This window comes from Channa argus, chromosome 7, assembly GCF_033026475.1.
Source record: "Channa argus isolate prfri chromosome 7, Channa argus male v1.0, whole genome shotgun sequence".
Lineage (NCBI taxonomy): Eukaryota > Metazoa > Chordata > Actinopteri > Anabantiformes > Channidae > Channa > Channa argus.
The window spans coordinates 17276079-17298836 of record NC_090203.1 but is presented as its reverse complement, the minus strand read 5'-3'; the positions used below and the strand labels follow the sequence as shown (position 1 = coordinate 17298836).

General features: G+C 38.9%; 1 protein-coding gene across 2 annotated transcripts in view; it reads right to left on the bottom strand.

Moving 5' to 3' along the window:
• LOC137130945 (A disintegrin and metalloproteinase with thrombospondin motifs 16) overlaps positions 1 to 19693 on the bottom strand; it is a 49703-nt gene extending 30010 nt beyond the window's left edge. Inside the window, exons 1-7 of one of the 2 annotated variants that reach the window (XM_067511669.1) lie at positions 19305 to 19693; positions 19064 to 19154; positions 16058 to 16416; positions 5680 to 6136; positions 3960 to 4162; positions 2367 to 2450; positions 1029 to 1188 (exon numbers count right to left, since the gene is read on the bottom strand). In XM_067511669.1, the coding sequence (XP_067367770.1) occupies positions 1029 to 1188; positions 2367 to 2450; positions 3960 to 4162; positions 5680 to 6136; positions 16058 to 16416; positions 19064 to 19154; positions 19305 to 19394 (1444 nt within the window). In that variant the 5' untranslated portion in view covers positions 19395 to 19693. Of the gene's footprint in view, positions 1 to 1028; positions 1189 to 2366; positions 2451 to 3959; positions 4163 to 5679; positions 6137 to 12476; positions 12568 to 16057; positions 16417 to 19063; positions 19155 to 19304 lie in introns of those variants that run through there. The other variant, XM_067511670.1, reaches the window with a different exon arrangement.
• Between the last annotated feature and the right edge of the window lie 3065 nt (positions 19694 to 22758).

Genomic DNA, 22758 nt, shown 5'->3' with positions numbered 1-22758 from the left:
GTTTTTGTGTGTATGTGTGTGTGTTACTATGTGTCTCTCTATAACACAAAGTGGATGTTTTTTCTTAAACTGTGTTATGGCATTATCATTAAGACAATACCAGACAAGCGGTTGTTTGTTATTCAGTGCATTTTAACAATTAATTTGTTTTTGGTTAAAGAGCTAAAAGAGCACTGTTGAATGCTCAGTGATTTCAGTGAAAACTGATTAGTATGTTTCAGTTTTTAAATGTACATGCCATGTTATCCTAGTTTTACAATAATGTGTATTGTTTTTTTAAGGATCATTTTTTTACACAAATACTAGTTTTCGTATGTTTTAGATTTTTCCTTCTTATAATGATTTTAATACTGTTAAATCCCTTTCACACATGCACTGGAATCTTGAAATTCTCTCGACTTTGTTTGTGAGAACCTAAATGTCTGAATGAGATCCTCCCGACATTACCCGGGCCTTTTCCTGCAAACCCCCTAGTACAAATTTTGTATTATGTATATGAGACCATATGTGCTCCTGTCCTTGTCAGGAGACTTTAAAGCGCTGGAATGGGTGTGTTGACTACCACGGCAGTTGAGTGTTTACTTTTTAAGATCCACAGCTCCAATGTGCATTTCTGTCATGTTTCTCTTACCAGGATGCTTCTGACTCAGACAATCTCCCGCTGTGGGTTATATGTGTGAAACACAACAAATGTCCAGGGCTGATTTCTCCAGACATTGTTCAGAGTTAATATTGTATGCGAAACAGGCTACACCATAACAAAGATTTTTCCTTTTAAAAAACTTGATATTTTCCATAATATTATAAACTGTGAGACAATGGGGGACCAGAGATCTGAAAACTGCAGGGCTTTTGAACATCTGGTTTAGCTGATGTCACCCAGGGTGATAATGTGTGACAGAGGGGCACCTTCACAGAGAAAGACAGGACCACTTCATTTACAGAGACCCCTTTGTATTCTTTCAAATTATACTTTTAAGCATTTATTAAATTGCACATTTCAATCTTTAGTAGCACTATAAACGCACCAAGAGTATCACAGGGTTCATTCTTCCAGGAGCAGATATCGAGTCCCGTGAGAAGAATGGCATGGTCATGATGTCGACCCTCTATGCCTCCCAGAGTAGACTGCCAGTGGCAGAAGCTGTTCAGTGTGTGATCTGCATGGTGGTTGATCACCAAGCCATCCTGTTAGATACATTAGATTAAAGAAAGCGGAACAAGAGACAATACATTTTTCTTTAAATGAGGAAAAATTGAATAAGAACCAAGCAATATTACTCTCCTCATTTGCTCTAAATAGACAAATATTATTAAACCACCTCATAGAATGCTAAAAGGCAAGGGTATTACATTTACTGTAAACTTTGTAAAGTATCACATCCTTGCCTGATGATTCTTATAACCAACTGTCTAGAGCTTTTGACATGTGTAGGTTGAACATGGTGAAACAAAAGGGGACACTGATAAAATAAGTGTTGAAAGACAAACTACTAGGGCATTTTTGACATTCCTTCCACTGATAACTGCCTTTTAAGTAAGAATCAACTTTTTTAGGACCACAGGTGGATGAAAACGCAAATTCCTTGTCCGAGAACAGCTTAACGTTTTTCTCTGAAATACCCCACGTGTTTCTTTATCCCTTTCTCTGTCTCTGTCTTTCCATCTTTACATCCAAGGAAACATATACCCTATAATCAACCACTTTAAATGCCCTTAGTAGTTAGGATGACCCCAGGAAAATCTCTGGGAAATCTAAGAGAAGTGGACCTTCAGGCAGAAACGCTAAACAAATTATCTGTATTGCAGCCTTTATGTCTGAAGTTCCACTGTGTCACTGCTGAAATAGAATTAGGGTATTTAGGATCAGACCACATTCAGTTTTTCACGTCCTTTGGAGTTTCTAGTTGGATGCATTCACAATGGGGGCGGCTATAGCTCAGTTGGTAAAGGCAGTTGCTTACGGACCACAGGGTGGTTCGATCCCCGGCCCTGGCTATATGTCGAAGTGTCCCTGGGCAAGACCCGGAACCTAACAGCCCATTCCCCCTCCCCAGTGCCGGTCCAAGCCCGGTAGAAATTGGGGAGGGTTGCGTCAGGAAGGGCATCCGGCGTAAAAACTGTGCCAAATCAACATGCGGACAATGATCCACTGTGGCGACCCCGAACTAACGGGATAAGCCGAAAGGAGAGTAGTAGTTGGATGCATTCACAATAATTTATCTGAAAATGAATCAAGTCCTTCAGCCCTACAAAAGCAGAAAAAAATCCATTGCCATCAGCCCTACTAATTGAGTTTTTAAGTGAATGGATATTGGGACATGAGGAAGTCATCTGATACTACAGAGATTCTTTTATAGGCTCACCTGCTCTTCATCCAGAAGCACAAGGCCCACTATCACTATGTTGATGTCCCCCCCTATTGTACCATCTTTGAAGAGACTGGAGACCTAGGAAGTACATGAACAAACCTTTAGCATTATAGTTCACTAAAATTCTTTCATTGTCTGTGGTGACCTTTTGAAAATTCTGCAACACTGACAAAATGTAATATAAAATGAAGTAGCTTTTACTACAGTTAAAGACTGTTATTTAACACAGGTTTAGTTGTAATGGTCACCCAGTTCAACATACTTGGCATGATTGCAGAAATATTTACACATTTAATAATAAAATAATAATAATAAAATTGTGTGCAATCCAACAGCATACTAAAAGATATGCTGTATTTAATGTACCAAAAACACTGACACCAGTGTGATTGTTCCCTTTTTGATTCTTCTATGAATCGCCGGTGTTTAAGGATATCTTAACCTCTGTGACTTCAGGATTTGTTAATGAACCCCAGCTGCGTCTTCTTAAGAGTCAGTGAAGCAGATGACCATACATCAGGAACAATAAGAATATAAGAAACAAATAACAGTGTTCTTGAAGAAAAATAAAGCACCTGAGGTATTCACAGGGCTCAGGAAAGTAAACAAGAGCAAAAGATCAAGAGTTCATTTTAGAGCTGTAACTGTTATGATTGGTGGTCAGATACCTTATGAGTCTTATTGGACAGGAGCCGTGGCTGAAAAAACTAAGTAATACCATCAAAACAATTAAAAGTAATTATAAAATGTTTTTGTGCTTTGCCACAAAGAAGTAACAGATCTACACAAATGCTAGAATGGCATATCATCTTTAATTTTCAACAAATACATAATAATAATTTTGCGACCCATTGAAGCTGGCAGACAGGGTAGACACAGTGGGGTGTTGTCTTTGAAACTCCATATTTTCTTTAGGTAACTTCTCTGACGCTGTGACTGCTCCAACTTGGTTTCTATTAGAGGAAACTATGTTTTCAAAAGAAATGGATTATCTTTAGATTTGATAGTCAATCATTAAGTAGCAAAACGTGTGTGATGGAATTTGCAGGACTGTGGGGAAACTGTGAGGTTACAGCAATGATTTCACCTAGGTATCACTTTCATTTTTTCAGATGTGCTCTTTCTGATTAGTGAGAATGGGACACAGGGGTGTCACACACAAAGCTGTGGCAAACTTTGTATTTATGACTTGTAAATCACCCTTTCTTAAAGTTTGAGCTTTATATCCTGTATAATCATAAAACATACAGTACAAGTATACATTTAAAGTCAGGAAGGTATGGCATCAAAGAGAAAATAAGCTAACACCAGGCTTTGTTATACTATGAAATCCACTTATTGATATTGTTATATATTGAAGCAATGCAAAAGTTTCCCCTCTGACAAAACATTGGACAACTTGGTCTAGCAAGTAGCAAAACATTTCCTTGGTCACATGTATTATTTTTAATATAATTGGCTGAGCTAGAATGTGAGCATGGCTAATATGTTGGCGTTAACAGCATATGTTAACAGAAATACATCACACATTAAATAAATAAGTGTTAATTTTTCTTTTAACCTCACTGTAATTATAGTTTATCTTACCATATTGAGCACAGTAAGAACATATGTGGTAATGTTCTCATGGCCGTGGTTGTCCATCATCTGTTTGTCCACCACAACCAGTGTCTCTACATTGAGATTCTGATTGACCTGTTTTTTCATCAGAACTGCCCTTTTAGTCCTGGGAATGAATTTATATTCATCTGGGAGAATGAAAACACCCTCTTCAGGAGGTTTGGGCATGTCTGAAGAAAACAAATAGAAAGATATAAAGATATATAAGATATAATTAGAACTGAACAATTGTACTATTTTTTCTAATTTACTGCTTTCAAGCAGAATGTCAAAAAAACTAAACAAAATGAGGGATGCTTTGTTTAACAAACTGTGGTTGCAGAGCCAATGGGATTAGGATTAAACTACAGTGGGCTGTAAGTAACAATGAAAGAAAAAACTGTTCATATAAAAACTTTCTGGTAGCAGGTAAATGTCCATTGTATACAATAATTTCTTCCTGCTGATAATTATACTTCATGTTATACAAGATTTAAAACAAAACACTAACCACATGGACATACTACCTGGTGGTTTTAATTTAAATCAATTTAACAGTGAACCTATGACTGTTTCAATTTACTTTGCAAAACACTGTTTATAATTAAAAGGCTATTTTGAAGTGTGCCCACAATTATGTCCGTATGTAATAGACAAGTGTAGATAAGGTCATACTTTTAAAAAAATTATGATGCAAATTACAATACAAATGCAAGCTTATTGTGAAGACTTATCATCATTATCATTTGCTATGTTAACATGTGATCTCAGGCAAACAGAGTCTCTATCTCAACACTGAATGCTCAGTTCTGCCCTGTGTTTAAATTTCACTTCTGGGAAAAATATTTTACATTCATACTCATTTATGCATTCTAAAATGAGGTCAGTAGTACATAGTAGTCAAAGTATCGCATGACTTAAAACCATTGTGGTTTTGGCATTATCACCTTCAATCTTTACATCTAAGTTTTCAGGTTATCAAAGCTTTCACCTATCACACCCTGGATGAGATAATCTATAAAAGCTTAAGAGTTTGCTTATATAGGCAGAAAGCAGGTGAGCGACCAAAGAGCCTTTTTGACTAAAACACAGCACAGGTGTTCAGTGATGTAACACTGTGGGAATGTAAACATCCGTGTGTTTACACAAAGGATAGACAGCTGGGGTTCTGCAGGGTAATGGTAGTGGTACTAGTCCAATCCTCGTTGTTCTCTCAAATGACCCCAGTGACACCGGCAACGTTAACTAATCTTGTAATTTCTTCTATGTGAACATTTGTCACAATGTAAAGTGAGTATAAACCAGTTCCCCTAACCTTTCACAGTACTACATAGTACATAGTACTACACAAGTAATATAAGTATCTGTGGATTAAATACAGTATACAATAGCAGTCATTGTAAACAAACTATTAATGTGACGTCTTTGTTCCCTATCACCAAACCAAAATGTTATATTGTTTTGATAATAAAAAAATCTTATTGTAGCTTGTTTAAATATTTAAAGGGAAATCCTGCACTGAAAGTGTTAAGAGGGATTGTGCAGTATTTGCTTTGTTTCCTGTATCCCATTCCTAACTAATATATGCCTGGAGAATAGTGGCAGATATATTTCACACGTCAGAAGAAGTTAGATTATAAGACTGATTATAAGAGTGAGCGAGCTGCTTTCTACATGTGTATTAGAATGAGAAATTGCCCTTACATACATTTCTTCCTTCTCCCGCAGAAGTGTTGCCTTTGCTTCTCGCCGTGTTTGTAGTCGTCACGGTGATGACTGTTGTAGTGATGACCACCATCCCGATTCTTCATCTGGTCACTATGGCTGTTGTTGTTGTAGCTATGGTGATAATCATGACGGTCACTTTGGTGTATTTGATGGCTTCTGTGTTCATCCTCATGAGCTGGGTAGTCAGGGTCTGTCTGTGAGTTTGTGGATCTCTTGGTGACGGTGTGTCTATGTAATTTGTGAGGAGTAAAACCTGTGGATCTCTTTTGAAGTTCTGGAGATTGATGCCCTCTCTGCTTTGTCTGAGAGTGTCTCTCATTTCTGTAGAGGATGTGTGGCTGGTGACTAGAGGGAGCTGTGAAATTCTCCCTCTGGGCAAGGCTGTGGGACACTGGTTTCAGAAAGTAGTCCCCATCCTCTGTTCTGATCAAACCTGACTAGAGGCAAAACAGACAGTCCCATTAGTTTAAAAGTATTGGTTTTAAAATGTATACGTGGGCAACTTACTTCTTTTTTGAATAACTACACGTTTGTCATAAAACATTTAAAGTGGCCTGTGTATTGTGTTGCATCCTTCACTTCAACAACTGACACATTCTCTTGCACTGAAAGTTGGCTAAAGGGATAAAGTTTCACAGATAAACAAAGCAACAACTTTTTAAAGCTACTCATTTGGCTTACCAATCTGTCAGAAATTAGTCCAGACTTGACTCCTCAGTGGTTGCAAACCTGACTTCAAATCCCTACTTTAACTATCAGTGCCATATGAAAATGATATATTTCCACTTGTCACCTAAAAATGTCTTCAGGTGACTTGATTCCCTCTGTCCATCTCTCTCACAGAAACATTTTCATCTTTCATAATCAATTTTCAGTAAACTTCTATCACAGTTGATTCAGACATTTGGAAATTACTTTTTCTTGCTCTATGCCTTTTTCTTTGTCTCCTCGAGTCTCTCCAAACACACAGCACATCTGTGTTGACAGTCAACTGGCACAAAGCATTTGGACTATAAATGAGCTTGGCAGCCATAATAGTTTCCCTATAATGTTTAATTGACTACAGTCTTAGCTTTTTCCACTCTGAGTAGAGTGTGAGGTCCTTTGTCATTGCAGCCTTTTTGCTGGTTGACAGAAAGAGTCTGACACAGTGGCAGTGGTGAGATTGTAGCTGGACTTGGATGAGTGTGTATCAATGTACAGCATGTGACGGTGTGCATGACAATCTCAAAACAATAAAAAGTTAACTTGCGTAAGACAGTGATAAGATAATATAGTGATAGTATAATATATAGATAGTAAGACGTGATAAGGGAATATAGACAGACTAGTAAATGTCTGAATGTGTGTATCTATCTGTTCATTTCAGCAGAAATGTCTGGTACAATCTTGCAATAGCAGACTTTTGTTGGTGATCTTTTTGATGTTGCTATAATGATCTTCTGTACTGATTTTCCCCATTATATCATCGCTTGCTGACTTGGGACTTTACCTCTGCCAGCCTTTAACAACAGATCAAGAAACTAATGGAACAGAACCTCTGGAAAATTCTGAGACTGTATTAAGCACTGAATATTAAAACGATGAACCCGATAGAAAATAATACAAGGCAATAAAGATGTGTCAGCTGTGACCAGAATTATTGTTTGTTTTAGGGATTTCTAGGTAAGATTATTTTCTACAGTATCTAGTGTTTGACAGTGATGACAGTGATGCAGAAATATTTTTGATTCATTTACAGCCAAAAACAAACTTTCAGGCCCAGTGGTTATTGAGATATTTACTATTATGTACACTCTTTAAAAACGTGGATGTGGATACAAAGTGGATGTATAACCAGTATGCTGAACTTTATTGTAGATCTGTTGTGTTGTGGCATGGTGCGGCAAAAGAAATATTACGAGACAACGCCAGGTTTATGTCCTCTTTAGTAACAACATACGTTCAAAATCCTCACTAAATGTTAAGCTTCTGTTAAGGGTTGTGAAGTGCTGGTGCTGATCACAGCTGTCGTTTAGTAAACGGTGTCCACAACATCGACAGGTTGCCAGTCTGTCACAGGCTTCACACAGAGAGACATGCAGTGACAGACAACCATTCAAATGCACATTCACACCTACAGGCAATTCACATTCACTAGTTAAGCACAAACATCATCACCTGTATGTGTGTGGTATAAGGCTTAGCTTGACCATTTCAGGTATTCTCCTTTAAAATTACAACCATTGCATGGCAATAAAAGTGACAGATGGAATGCAGCAAGTAACAACAAGGCTTGATAAAAAAAACAATTACGCACAAAATGAAAGCTGATTACAAGTTGACCCACACAAAGAATATAAATTATAGTAACAATGTTCAAGTTATCTCACAAAACTAACATTACTGACATACATACACAAATATATATACATACTAGCACTCTGAATAAATGTGATAACTGCTAATTGCTGCTAAGGCTAATGGTATTTAATCTCCACACCTGGTTAAGATATTAACAAAGCACTAAAATCATCAGCTATATGTGGGTGGCATTAGGTTCGGCATATTTGACATAAATACTAAAAACCTATATTTATGTATACTTATTTTTATATATTTATATAAACTTCATAAATTTAACTGTTCAATATAAATTTTGCATTTAGCTAGAAAAAAGGTGAACTCAACGAGAAATGTTAGCCTCCCTGCCCACATTTAGTATCAATGAAACATGAAATGATATTAGTGTCAAAACTCTCATAAAATGTAAATAAGTTGATACAGATCAAGATGTCACCATTAAAATTGGCTTTATATCACAAAATACCTTAATATTGGGAAGATAAACTTGGTGGGGCTTTCCTCTACGAAAAGTTGAAACCGTACTGCTGGTGTTCGTGCCGGTGTTCGTGCCTATGTCCCTGTGGCGAGCGTCCACACATCTCCCACCCTCTAGCCCTTTTCTGATTACTCAGAACAAAATCTTACAGTGAGCATTTGCTAACTTATGTTTCCCTAAATTAATCCCAACATAGCCCGTCGAAAAGCTGAAGATGCAGATGCAAGTTTCCAGTTTCCAATTCAGTAAAAGGTTTGCGTTTGGTAATAAGTGAGTAGGGTGTAGACATTTATAAAAAGGAGAAAGAAAAACAAACAGAGATGCTCATTAATGCATTGCCATCTTCCACTGTGGCCTGCCTGCCAACGGTCAAGAAGCAATCTTTGCCATTAACCTCAGCCAGGACCGTTGGTTACAATCACATGTGACAACTGGTGCGTGATCCTGTCATCTGCATGGCGCCTGCCCCAGCGCTGTGTAATCACAGACGATTACCCTAATTTGTTTTCAAGTCACGGTAAAGTCTGCCCTAAACTGCACTACTGTCAACTTTCAGAACCTCACAAGTTATGTTCTTACTGTGCCTGACTGGGTGGTTCACGGATTGAACCTTAGAACTGTAGAGCGGAGCTACAGTGAAGAAGCTCTTTGGGGAAAATGCCACGTTGGGGCTAGCAACAGGGTTTCTGTTTATTTAGTATATTGTACAGTATAGAACACATTATCTGGGTTATGTGGGTGAAAGGGTATTGCCCTTGTTTTGCATTAAGGGGTTAGCATTGGTCCGCCCATTCCAGGAGGAAAAGGAAATCCATGATGGAAAGAGACAATGTCTGTGGGCTGGACCGTTTTCTTTGGAGTTGTTTTTAGAAACGGTCACTTTCTCATTTAAATTAAATTGTAGTGTGGAGTTGACAGAGCCATCAGCGTGATGGTTCAAAACAGAACTATATTTACCATTAAGATAATACAGCAAGCTTAATATTTTCACCTGCATATTCCCAACCTTCTTTTATACATTGAGTTGTATAATTGATGTACCAGAACATTGGTTTCAGTGTTGTTTACATTTTTATATGACACTGTACTATCAATGGAAAAAATTAATTCTTCAACCTTATCTAAAAGCTTTCAAACAACTACATGTGACAAATGTCAACAAGCATGAACATCATCGTGACTTTGCTCACTCTCTGACTGCCACTATGCGTTACATTCTGCAGATCCTGCAGTAAATCCTGACTTGTCTATCTCCTCAGCACTGCTGTTGAGGCGTTTGGGTGTTTTATGTTTATATATTTACATAAACTAAGGCAAAAGAGATGCATTAGTGTTGATACTGCATGATATGTGACACAGCTATTCTTAAATTGGTCTAGTTTGATCTTTGATAATGGTCCAGTTATATATTTTTTTTTTTTTTAGCAAAGTAAGCCATTTATGGGGATCACTATAAAATGTGTAGTCAGACTGAACATATAGCCCATGTAGATATTTGAGTTCAATTTCCCTCCAGCATGACAACCGTCAAGTTCTATATCATGTCTCTTCTATTTCTAACAACTATTACCTTCTCAGATTTTGGTACTTTATTAAAGTTGTTGCCGAGTGACTGCTGGGATCGGCTCCAACCCCCCGTGACCCTGAACAAAATGAGTGGTTAAAGTTAATGGATGGATTGATGGATGGATGACTTCATCATCACTTTTTTCAATGTCCACTGTTTCCCAGCTGAGTAGAGAGCTACTGGTATGGCTCATGTGCAGCTGTATCATAACAAGAACCATGAGTCACTCTTTGCATCTTGTTTCCTCTCATTTATGTCTGCTGTCACACTGATTTAACAGAATATAATTTATCAAAGGACTTTGTTGCTTACTGAATCCTGAATTTACAAGGTTCAGACTATGATATTTAATATTTTTTGGCCGATTCAATATTTTTCAAAACATGCACAATATATATGTAGCACACAGAAGAAGCTTTTATTTACAGTCAGAATCCAGACTAGCAATTATATACAGAAAACCATATTCAATGGCAGTGTTCTGTGTGAACAAAGAAATGAACATGACTCCGGCTTAACCAAAGCAACATGCATCCTCTGTGTCTTTATAAGCATAATAGCTAACAACCAAAGTTAATCATTTTATGATGTCTTTAGTCTGCAAACTCTTTGCGGTCTTCAAGCTTAAGCTTGGCCTTACACAAAACAACATGCATCCACTTCTTTTTTCAAGTGTGTGTGCATTCAAGTCCCTGCAGTAGGAGATTAGGTCACACCAGTGCCTTTCCCAAATAGCCGGAGTCATCAGATTACACACTCTGTGCTTTAAGGTGCAAATAGCAGTCATAAAATGCTGAAACACTACTTGGGAGGGCGCAAACAGCTGGACTCTCTGCAGTCAGACACATCCAGACAAGCAGCAAAAGGAATGGGGGAGGGAGTAAAAAATGGTAAGAAAACGGAACTGAGGGAGGTGAAGCAGTGAAGACATTACAAGGTGCACCTGACTGCGTTCAGTATACGGTTTCCTTTTTCTTTCTGTCCAGCTCTCTTTAACATACTCTCCCTAATGGAATAGAACCCCAAAAACATATTAATCATAATCTATGATTAATTATACTCCATATTTATTCCTGGGTGTTTGTTCCAAGTAATTCCACTTGATCCAAGTGTATAAGAAATACAATCTCTCTCAGGGTTTACAGTAACTCAGAAAAAAAAAAGGCCAAAGTGCAGTAATATATGTTTTCTTTTACTTGGGCTTATGGGAAAATGTTAATAATATTGGAATGACCCTCTGAGAACACAATTCAACACTAGACACCATTTCTTAATTAATTATTAATTTCACCTCAAGCTGCACCTTAGTCATCTTTTGGACAGCTTTTCAGAACACAAACTACAGCCATTAAAAACTGACTTGATGTCAGAGACATACAGTGTGTGTCTCTGACATCTCATCTCTCAGTATGACTGAGGAAACCATGAGTGATGTTAACAAATGATTAGCCAAGCCAAGCTAGTAACAATTCTTTAAGATCGTTTGATGTGTCTTACGTTGTAATTGATTACCGTATATCAGACTGCCAAGACCACACTGCACGCTTTTCAAAGCTCCATCACATCAACAGACCATTCCTCATATATTCTTGGAAATCCCAGAGGTGGGACGAGTGTTCAGCATTCTATTATTACTATTACTACTTACAAGCCCTGTGGCAAGAAACACACCCACCCTTTTACATGAGGAAAACACATAATCTCCAAGTGATTTGTAGTGGGAGGACATTTAGCATTTCTCTTTGGTACAAAAGGAAGGTGTGCTTTAGAAGCATGAGTAACATTAGATTAGGCAGATATGGATAGAAAGCTCAGGGATTGTGATGTATGTTTGGGATCAAAGATAGAAAGAAAGTGTTCCATACTAATATTTACTAACTGATAGACTAACACAGGCAAATTTGTAAGACAAAGCTTTAATCCACATAATTCCCACAATAGACTCACGGTGCAATTAGCAATAATAGATACCTGCACTATATTTTTTTGGGACAGGCACCTACCAGGTCGCAATGTTATTGTATTAGAGTGCTAACATTTGCTAATAAGCACTAATCAAAGAAGGGCTAAGGCTGATAGGATCTTCTGCAAGTACTTAGTTATATCAAACCACAGGACAAATCTATATTTTGGCCTGATTGGAGAAGTTAAAGAAACATCAAAGTCTGTAGACTTTATCTTCTGGGAACAATAAATGTTAGTACAAAAATTTGTTTGTATTATGGTCTAGAGCTCAGTAACTGGCCTACACACCAATATGACCATCCCTAGAGCCATGCTGCATGCAAAGCTGACAATGCTAGAAGATATTACATACTTCATATAGTAATAAAAAAAAAAAGGTTAATGTTAGCAGAGTTAAACAATGCCTCCATGGCAATCTACTTACTGTACCACCCAGCTCCCTCGCCCCCATAAAAAGCTAACTAAAGCAGATTATGCGGGAGCCTAAGTCGACACAGCCGAGGACCTGTTTTATGATATTTGCTTCCACACAAGTGTGAGTGTTCAGGGTTTTAAACAGTTTGGCAGCTGAACAGTGCCGTCAGTGGGATTGGCCCGCTTCTTTTATTCCACCAATTTCTTGCTTGTAAATAAAATATTTTTAATTTTTAAACACCCTACTGTTATGAAAGCAGGGCTAACCTACTATATGGGCCATAGCAAAAAGGGAGTTAAAAAAGTTATACATAACTTTACAATGTTACACTCCTTACAAGGGGGGTTTCAGAACTTTAAAATGCCAGGGATTGAATGACCCTTATGTCCTGGCCCTACCAATTGGCCCTAACTCTTGGTTTTGTGCAGTAACGTCTAGTGTGGTAGCCCATTTCTTTTTCAAGTGGTTTGAGAAGCATGGTGAAGTGCCATTGCCCTTGAAATGGAGAGTTTACAATGGCAGACTGAAAATCTCTATATTTCTCTGTTAACTGACTCATAAAAAATATATTAAACACATGATGAATTTAGTTTAATGTTGTTATGTACACAGGGCTTGACATTAACACTGGCCAACCTGCCAAATACAGGTGGATTTTATAAGTGGCAAGGAACATAGTCCCTACCAGTAGCCACTTTGGTGGCTCTAAGTTTCTATATATTTTTAAGAGTAGTCCTAAAATCATTGTAAATGCGGCATGCCTGTGAAAAACATGGTAGGGATGTGAACAGGAGGATATATGTGGTGGCACACACTGTAAAAGGTGTAAGAAAGCCAAAAAATAGACCTGTAAAAATAATAGATTTTATCAAACTTATGATATAGGGACATTACATCAATAGTTTTTGCTGACTTTGATGCCCGTTTTAAAGGCAAATGCTATGCGACAGATGCTAAACAGCAAGCTGAGCTGTACCTTTTAATTCAGGACAATAGCTGGAGTAGACATTTCCCCTCTTCTTGTTGTAACTGGACTGTAAGTGGATTATTTTCCTTTTGTGCATGGGGTTTACAATAAAGAAATACTGGTCTCTTTTAAGTTGTACCATGCAGATGTGGAGTCCAGGTGCTCTCACCGATACAGATATTGATCTGGGTTACTCTGGTCAATATTTACCTGTTGCCTGTCCTGTCAAATAGGAACCTGAGCAAAGTGCAAGGTCTCTTATGAGCTTTGCAGCCAATCCAGAGATTGTTTGATTATATAGGAAGATAAGATCAAGTATTGCATTTCATCCCTGGAGATTAATGATATGTTTTGGAACTTCCTCTTGAATCTTCACTCTCTTTAGCTTTCCCCAGGAGTCTAAATACCTCTCTGTGCTCACATAACATTGCAGTTCCCTAAGTCACATTAGAAAAAAAGCAAAATTCCCATTGATGCACTGACCCAGTCCATCTTAGCCAGCCTCAGTCGTGAGAAATGCATTTACAGTCTCTGTAACCCGGGACCTTTTGGCTGATTCTTTTATTGGGATCTGGTCTGAAATGCTCACATACACATGCACACACACAAAAAAAGGCATCCCGGGGGATGTTCCATTATCTGCCTGTTGTTTTAGAGGGCAGTTCTCAGACACAGCAGTAGTCCTCCACTCTGACAATATAAACAACAAACCAACAAAGACCGCCCTGGAATCTATAATTAAAAACACCAAACAGCCAAGTTCAAGCTAAATGTGGTCTTTAGGTATTTGTCTGTTTAAAACGGTGAAAAGAATTTGAATGTACACATTTAATCTTGTTTTCCTTTAATAAGGTCCTCCATATGTAAGGCTTATGTTCACAAGCTCAACAGCTCTTAGGAATAAGCTTCATCTTTTAAACTATAACATGTGGGTGTCCATTGATATTTGAGTCCAAATAAGCAATATGACAGGAGTTGCTGCACTGTCTCCGGTGATTGCTGATTTATACATGAATGTGTGAGTTTTGAGTGATTGTAGTGAGTTTTAGAGAGGATTAGTGTGTATCCATTTAATCAAGCCCTTTGTTCTCCAGTTCAGAGTGCTACAAACACTTGGGGTCTTAGGATGGAGCTGTCTCACTTGGGCTTACTTAATGTCATTTTTACATTGCAGTTTCCTTTTTTTTCTTGCAGGTCAGAAAGACCACCAAGCCCACAACTGAACTTTTCCCACAGAAAACAAACAAATTAAAGGGTTTTCTTTAGCAGTTGTGAGATGAATCTCTTCACATCCAGTCACCTTAAGATCAAGTGCAAGGCTTTATTCAACCTAACACAAATGCACTTTATACCACTCTCAAGCTTAGTTTACCCACTCGTTAGCATGCTGTACTCCCTTCCTCAAAAAACAAGTCAGTTCAACTGAATATTCTGTATTTTGCAATTTACACACAGTGAGCTCACTACTTATGGGGCCATCTGTGTTAGATCAGTAAAAGCTCTTGAAGTAAGAACCTACTGTACTAAAATCCATGCAAAAGATGCCACTGAGGCTTAAGAAATAATCAAAACCTGAATGATGAAGTCAGCAATAAAAGTGAAAAATATTTATATTCAGAAACTGTGCTCCATATGTTGACTATGAAACCTAGTCAAACATCATAGCGTGTGCTAAGAAAGAAGGTGAAATACAACTAAAACCTTATTTTGGCATGTTTGGCATGCATGTGTTTGTTTCCTGGCTTATAGACCAATATTTCTGTTTTGTTTGCAGAGTTGACTTTTCCATTCATTAGTTAGTCATTAGCTGATTTGAGGTGAAGTGTGATACTACTAGAACAAGGTAGATCTAATAATGCAAGGCAGTCTGAAGGAAGCATGACATACTAATTGAGCCAGTGGAGTTCGAAGTCAATTTAAGTTGAGTACAAGCCAATTTTCTGACCATACCATCTAGACAATGCACTCACTCAAGAACAGTTTGAAAGGCATCTTCACAGTAGCATAGTGAAAGAACTCCTTCATGATTGTATCAGTGTTGAAGAAAGAGTCAGTGTGTTATGGAGAAAAATTATGGTTTTACCTAGATTTCTTTGCTGGGTGTAATCTGATCACCCCCCCCTTTGTTCATCTCTCTCCTCCTTTCTTTTAGCTTAGTGTCTAGTTGGCATCTTTTGTCTGATATCTTACCCAAATTGCAATATACAAAATGTATTCATACTTTCATTCGTTTAATTAATTGTTTTCTAAACATCTAGGTGAAATCTATAAAGGCTGATGGACGCTCTCTTTCTCTGTCTCTGGTTTTCAGCATGACAAGAACATTAATGCTGTGTTTATATTATCAGGGTTTTCAGGATGAGCCAAATCTTTTAAGTTTGGCTCTCAGACTCACTATTGCTTCTAGGTCAGTGAGTGTAATTACACTACTCACTTGGCTGATTAATGTAAATGCTGCCAAAACTGAACTAAAATAAAAATATCCAACACACATACTTTCAACTGAACTGACCCTAAAGCCCTTTTCACTGACACACACACAACATCCCAGATCCAGTTCATCTGCTTTCTTCTTTTCATCCAAACCCTTCTGCAACCCAGTTTTGTTCACATTTAGACTCACCATTCCCATGCATGTGGACAGTGCTACCGAGGTGTTGACCCTCGACCTCAGTGAGCCCTGGTAAAAGCAGAAGTCGTCCTTGTGGTAGGGCCGCAGGCTCTTGGTGCTGTTCTTTCCCAGGACCTGAATAGTGAAGCCAGGTGCAATTAGGCTGTCCGAGGCTTCCCTAAGCTGCATGTGGAAGTCCTGTCCCAAGCCACTCAGCCTGAAGTGGACTGTTTCACTGCTGCTGTCACCGTTTGATGAGCCTGGATCAGGTGTAAGGGATCTGCGTCGCCTTCTGCGCTGGTGATGAGCAACTTCATGCGAGATGTAAACACCTTGGTAGCTGACCTCATATGGAGATACAATCTCATATTCTGGACAGAAAGTGTGAGCACACAGTTGTGGGGGAGAAAAGGAAAAAAGAAGTTGGACACTTATTTTGTTACTTGTAAGTGAAACTGTGAATTTGACTGCAATGACAAGAGATTGAAAAAGAAAATGAGGGTGATGAATTAGATGGAAAAAGGAATCTAGTTTAGATAAGGTGCTAGATGTAATGGAAGAGATGTTGTAATTGCAATCTGGCAACAACAAAATACATTGCCCTCAAGGTTGTTGTGGTCAGTCGTTACTAATTTGATGTGTCAGCATCATTTAATGTGATGTACTGCACACTGCATCCAATGCTACTTTGGTTGCATCGTGAATAAAAAACACACCCCCTTTCCTTATAAATTCTCCTTGCCCTTCCCCCTTTGGTTTTTCTGGTAGGATCAAGAAAGAGTTATAAAAAAAGGAAAGTTTTATGATACTTAGACCATTAGCTCTTTTGCAGAGAAAAAAGTGTAGCTACAATAAAACTGGTTTTCTGGAAAAGATCACAACAATAGATTCTGCTATTGTCCATTCTCTGAGTAAGAATGGGCGTACCTACTAAAGTCATGCTGTATTATGTTTTTAAGGATGAGAATACTGTACATTGCAGGGTCACAGAAACTCCAGAGTAACTCCAGTTACTCATTACGACATTGCACTCTTGATTGAGATACACTTTGGGACTTTGAGTAACCATCTATTCATGCCTTTATTATCTGTAACTGCTTATCCTGTTAAGGGTTGCAAGGGGCTGGAGCCTATCCCAGGTGTCATTGGGCAACTGGCGGTGTACAGCCTGGACAGGTCTCCAGTCTATCAAACACAGAGATACACACATAGATAGACAACCATACACACCTACTGGCAATTTAGAGTCCCCAAACACACATGTCTTTTGACTGTGTGAGGAAACCCACAGGGAGCACACTTCCACGCAGAAAGGCTGCAGCCGACTGGGGATTCAAACTTGGGACCTTCTAGCTGTGACCCAGCAGCACTAACCATTCTACCATTATGAGTAACCAGCAAACAAATAAAAAAAACAGATGCATGGCTCATTTTGTTACAGTATTGTAAACATGTACAGTCTTGCAAACGGAAAATGATACACCTATCAGCTGAAAGGGCACAACAGTTACCTTGGACTAGAAGTGCACAAGAGTTTGTCTCAGTTGCTGTACAGTATGATCTGCTTTAGCAATAATGAATAAATATAGCACAGAGACAGACACGTTGTTGCAGTGGGAGAAACATGCAGGATGACAGACAGTGTGTCATCAGTGGCAGAGTGAATGCCTGAGATTTGACCTACTTGTTGCAACTGATTCATAGCCCATCACACAACATGACATATGCTTATTATAAAATGCATTTATTTAAAAGAACCTTGCGTTACCATGACTACATATTTTAGCATGACTAGATGAAGGGGAAATTAAATCATTGACCCTGGTGATGTTACTGTGATCTGCCCAGTGAGCTACAGAACTGCAAAGAGCAAACACATACTTCAAGACTTCAAGACACCAAAGCACTTAGCCAAAACCAGAAAATGGTTTCCTCTGTCTTTGTTGCTTTGTCCACCTTCCCCCAACACAACTGTGTATGTCCCACCTTAACTCAGAAACCAGCTGCAGTGACCCTTGTCCAACAGTATACAAACAAAGCGTCTGCGGGAACAGAGAGTACACACACACAAACACACATATTTCTTGTTTGATGGACTGAGACAAGATCCTGTGGTGGTTAGTTTGTTGGTTTAGAGGCTCCTGAGTGCCATTAATACTGAAAGGGTCTCTAACCAGTGAATACCGTGAGTTAAAGTTAACAAAAGATGTGAACCCTTCCTTCACCCATTAGCTGCATGCATGTTAGACGCATTAACACTGAGCAATAGCTGTTAAAGCATTGGCTGTATGATGATCTAAAGTGAGGGCTTCCCCTCACTTCTGTTGTAGATCATCTCCACATGTGCCCGGGGAAAGGAGGTTTGATGTTTGTTTATTTGTTTTGCTTTTCATGGTAACTAAAAAAAATATATAAAAAATCTGAAGATCTGAAGGAGAATACACAGCCAGAGGAGTAGCTGAGTCAGCACCCCATATGGGGTTGGATTTACAAAACAAAGAACAGATGAAAGTCTCACACTTACTGCTTTCAATAATTACAGAATTGACTTAGGAGCCAGAACATTTTCATTCAGTGCAATATAAAAATGAAACTGTGCTAATAAAATAGAGTAGCTTTCATTGTGCTATTCAGCTTAGAATTATGTCACATATGACTCAATCCTACTGTTATTATTCAAGTGATCCACAATTTAAAAGTTACTTTAGCGTTGCTTCAAACAAGTGAAATAAGGAATTACAGAATTTAACACTTTGTTATTTGGCTGTGCCCAACTACTGCAGCAGACACTGAGTGCTCTGTGTCAGGGGGCAGGTCGCCCCCCAGCGGTGAAGAGAGTTAACATACAGTGCAGGTGAACGCTGTTTGATGCTGCTTGGGGGATGCATTAGGTGGCTTTACTTCGAATATTGTTATACGTAAAAGTGAACCATCAAACTATGGATCATAATACACGTTACCACACTAAAAACAATCCCCACAGACGTACTGAATACATTTGCATGACACCTAACATACCTGTATGTTGAGGTAAATTGAGAGCTCGGAGCAGAGCCGATGTTTCCTGATGTGTTTCAGCACTGTCAGCACCCTGATTCGAATGGACGCGCTGTAAGGAAGGAAATATAAATATGACTTGTTTTGGGCATCCTGCAGATTATCATCGATAATAACTCAGCCTGTGTGTCAACTAAAGCGCTGACAACTTTATGAGATCTGCATGTGTGTGCGTACAGGCGCAGCGGAGATAACAACTTACTCTGCTTAGTGTGAAAAAACAGAAGAGATGGACAAAGAGCAACGGCCGCTTCCAGGTTCTCCCCTCTGCACACACCCTTAGGAAAGGCATTTCTAATAGTCACCTTTAGGGGAAAAAAAATTAAACAAATAAAAAATAGAAGAAGCAAGAGATGCCTGTATCACACAGCCGACTGCCAAATGTCCAAGTGTTGAAAGAAAACAGTCCAGCAGCAGTGACAACAGTTCTGAAACATCAGCACGTTTCACATGCAGCCTTGTTCAGTTCTCCATTCATTCCCTAGCGCTGGATCCCGACGCGTTAAATCGCCTGAACTCAAGCCATTTTCCTTTTTTCCACTCAGACAGTCCGACCAGAATCCAGCGTCTCTCTCTTTTTTTCTCTCTCTCTCTCTCTCTCTCTCTCTCTCTCTCTCTCTCTCTCTCTCCCCCCCCCCCCCCCCTCTCTCTCTCTCTCTCTACCCAGTGACCCCCGCGGACCATTTTGACTCCCAGTGAAATCATGTGATTGTCTTAAATAGGCTGCATCTCGTCTTGGCAATAGCAGACTTCTATTCATGAAAGTCGCACCCAGTCCCAATTTGTTTCCTCTGGGAGCCTGCGAGGGTTGAACACAAGGCTGCAGACGACACGTGTGTGTATGTGTGTGTATGCGTGTGAATGTACTCGTTTTGGAGAGGGGGTGGTAGTGCTGCATCCTGTAGCCAATCACATTTGACACCTGTGATTAGTGATGGGGTTTGCATCCATCTCTGAGGCTGCGGGAGAAAACAGGTGGAATGATGTATATATAGGGCAACAATCTCCACATAAACTCTGCAGTGTGACTGCAGTAACAGCTGTAGTGTTTGTTCCACATCAGTTAATATGAAAATTATGATGCATTTAAAGTATGTATAAAGGAATCCAGTAGTCTGCATCTTGTAATCCAAATGTAATCTGTAGAATACACCCTGAAGGCAGCAATCAGTAATATGTGATGGATTAAAGTCTAAAATTTAACATTTGACCCTGTTTAATCCGCTTGTCATTCTCCAATCTCTCTTGTATGCCGCAGCTGCACTGATAGGCAACCTGCCAACATTTTTTAACTCCCCACAATCATTCATGGAAGTACTTAGGAGTGTGGGAGCCAAAGAATCAGGAGCCCTTGTTTCATATTCTGGAGCATTTCATCCTCCCAAAAAGAAAACCAGATGAGTTTTCTGCTGTGTGGCAGGAGAAATAAATGTGTGACGGTTTACGGTGTGATCTTTTTGGCACTAAATCAGAAGGTGATTGTGAGATGCCCTATGAAGTAGAGCCCTTTTTTAGGCTGAGGCCTATGTCCCACAAATGTCTGCTTGCCATGTACTTTTGAGCAGGTTTTTGTGTTCACAATCTAAAACGTGAAAAAGCTGGGTGTGTATGTCTATATGCTCAGATAAATCAAATTAAAACTGAGGACCTCATCCAATCTAAGATGTGCTGACTGAATGTTAGCAGTAAAATTATTTTTGTTTTTTACTTACCATGCGCAAGAAGCAGATTACAACTCAGTATCATGCTTTTGCAAAAATGAGTAAGTAGCCCTTTGATAAATCCCACAGACGGACAGAAGCTAAACCCAAAAGAACAAAGGGACCTCAGCTTCAAGGTCTGTCTCTCGCTGGGGTGTGTGAGTGTATGGTCAGTGTCATGTTAGAAAAATGATGTATTATGGAACAAGAAGGGAACGATTGAGACAATGTAACATCATTAAACTCAGATGACCCACTTTACCCTTTAGCAACCCCTAACAGATTAGAAGTTGGATTAGTAAATGTGAGAAGACTGTCAACCTGTGAGTAATATGCTGTGAGCCCATAAAACCAACATCAGCATATGAAATATATGAAATAGCATCATGAAACTAACTTCTGCCAAATGTCTGGTGGTTCAGGAAATCTTTACAGTCTCAAGTTAAAGTCAAGTAAAATCGCGTCTTCTTAGACACCCTGCTTCAACACATGTTAACACAGCCCTGCAATACTCATGCTGCACCTACATACCAGGTATCGCATAAATGTATACTGCTCACATATTTATGCATAGGCAAGTGTTTGTGTACATAACTGCCAAAGACTTGAACTTAAAAAAAAGAAAAATCTGACTGCAGTGTAATATGATGTACTTAATAAACTATGCTTCATTATGTCCTGGAGTGTTGAGAAAGTAGACTGAGAACTGAAGAGAAGATGTAAGGAGTTAAATACAAAGAAGCCCCCTATAGTCTGAACTGTGCTGGCTGCTGTGAGTGATTTGACCTCTGAACCTCTGAGCTCCTGTATGCCTCTGAGCCTGGCTCCCTATCTGACTACATGTCTGTCTGTAGTCAAACATGTACAGATGTAAGAGAATCAACCCAGCTCTCTAATGCTCAGCAGTCCTCATGATATTTAAAGTGGAAAAGCGATACTTTCTGGAAGCTATGCTGGCTAAGGCAACTGGCCTTAGCCAAGAAACTGTTTAGAACCGGTAAAATTGAATGGCCATTTTTATACTTTTTTTCACAATTTTTGTAGATTTTGTTAAGCTATCTGTAGCTTCATAATTGCTGTACATAAATATACAGAAATAGAGTGGCGTTGTTGTCCTCATCTAACTCTCAGCAAGAAAGCAAAAAATCTCCACATGCAAATTTTATTGTTCCTTTGTGCTTTAGTCACTCCGGGTGCTTTTCTCTTCATGGTCTCATTTAATTAGTTGCCTAAAGCTGTCATCAAGGCAGCGTCTGTGTGTGTGTTAGAGACAGAGACACAATAAGCATATTGTGCATGTGCTCTCATATGATTTATGTGGCTTTTTAGTTATAGTGTGGACCTCTGCATGCATGTGCTTGCGTGGTTTGTTCCATGTGTGTGTGTGTGTGTGTGTGCGTGTTTGAATAACAAACTGACAGCAGCTGTAAAATTCCTTTCTGAGCATCACACAGGGGAAGCTGATGAAAACTGACAGCGAGTAAAGGGAGGTAGGTGAGGAAGATGAAAGTGAGAGTAGAGCAAGGGGAGACAGTGTTTGGTGGTTGGCTTGATGTTTGGGGGTTTAATCAGGTGTTTGCAGAAATTCTGTGCTGCTGCCAAAGAGTTCTGAGGCCTTTAGTGTTATTGGCTTGACCTTATTGACTGTAACTCATACAAATTGGATATATCAGCTCAGAATTAAAAATAAATAAACAAAAGTTTTCCCTTAAACAATTAGACTTTGATTTCAATTTCATCAGATATTTGTTCAAAACTTGACTTGTTTTAGTTAATCACACAATGTTGCTTTAGTTAATCACACAGTCACAATTAAACACAGCGTTGCATGAAAATGTTACGTTACGGCTTTTGGATAAAGTCAATAATGTCTGAGATTGGGTGGAGGTTTGGGTATATACACAGCAGGCAACATGGGGAATATGAACTTTACTGTGGCGGAAAGTAGGGAAAATA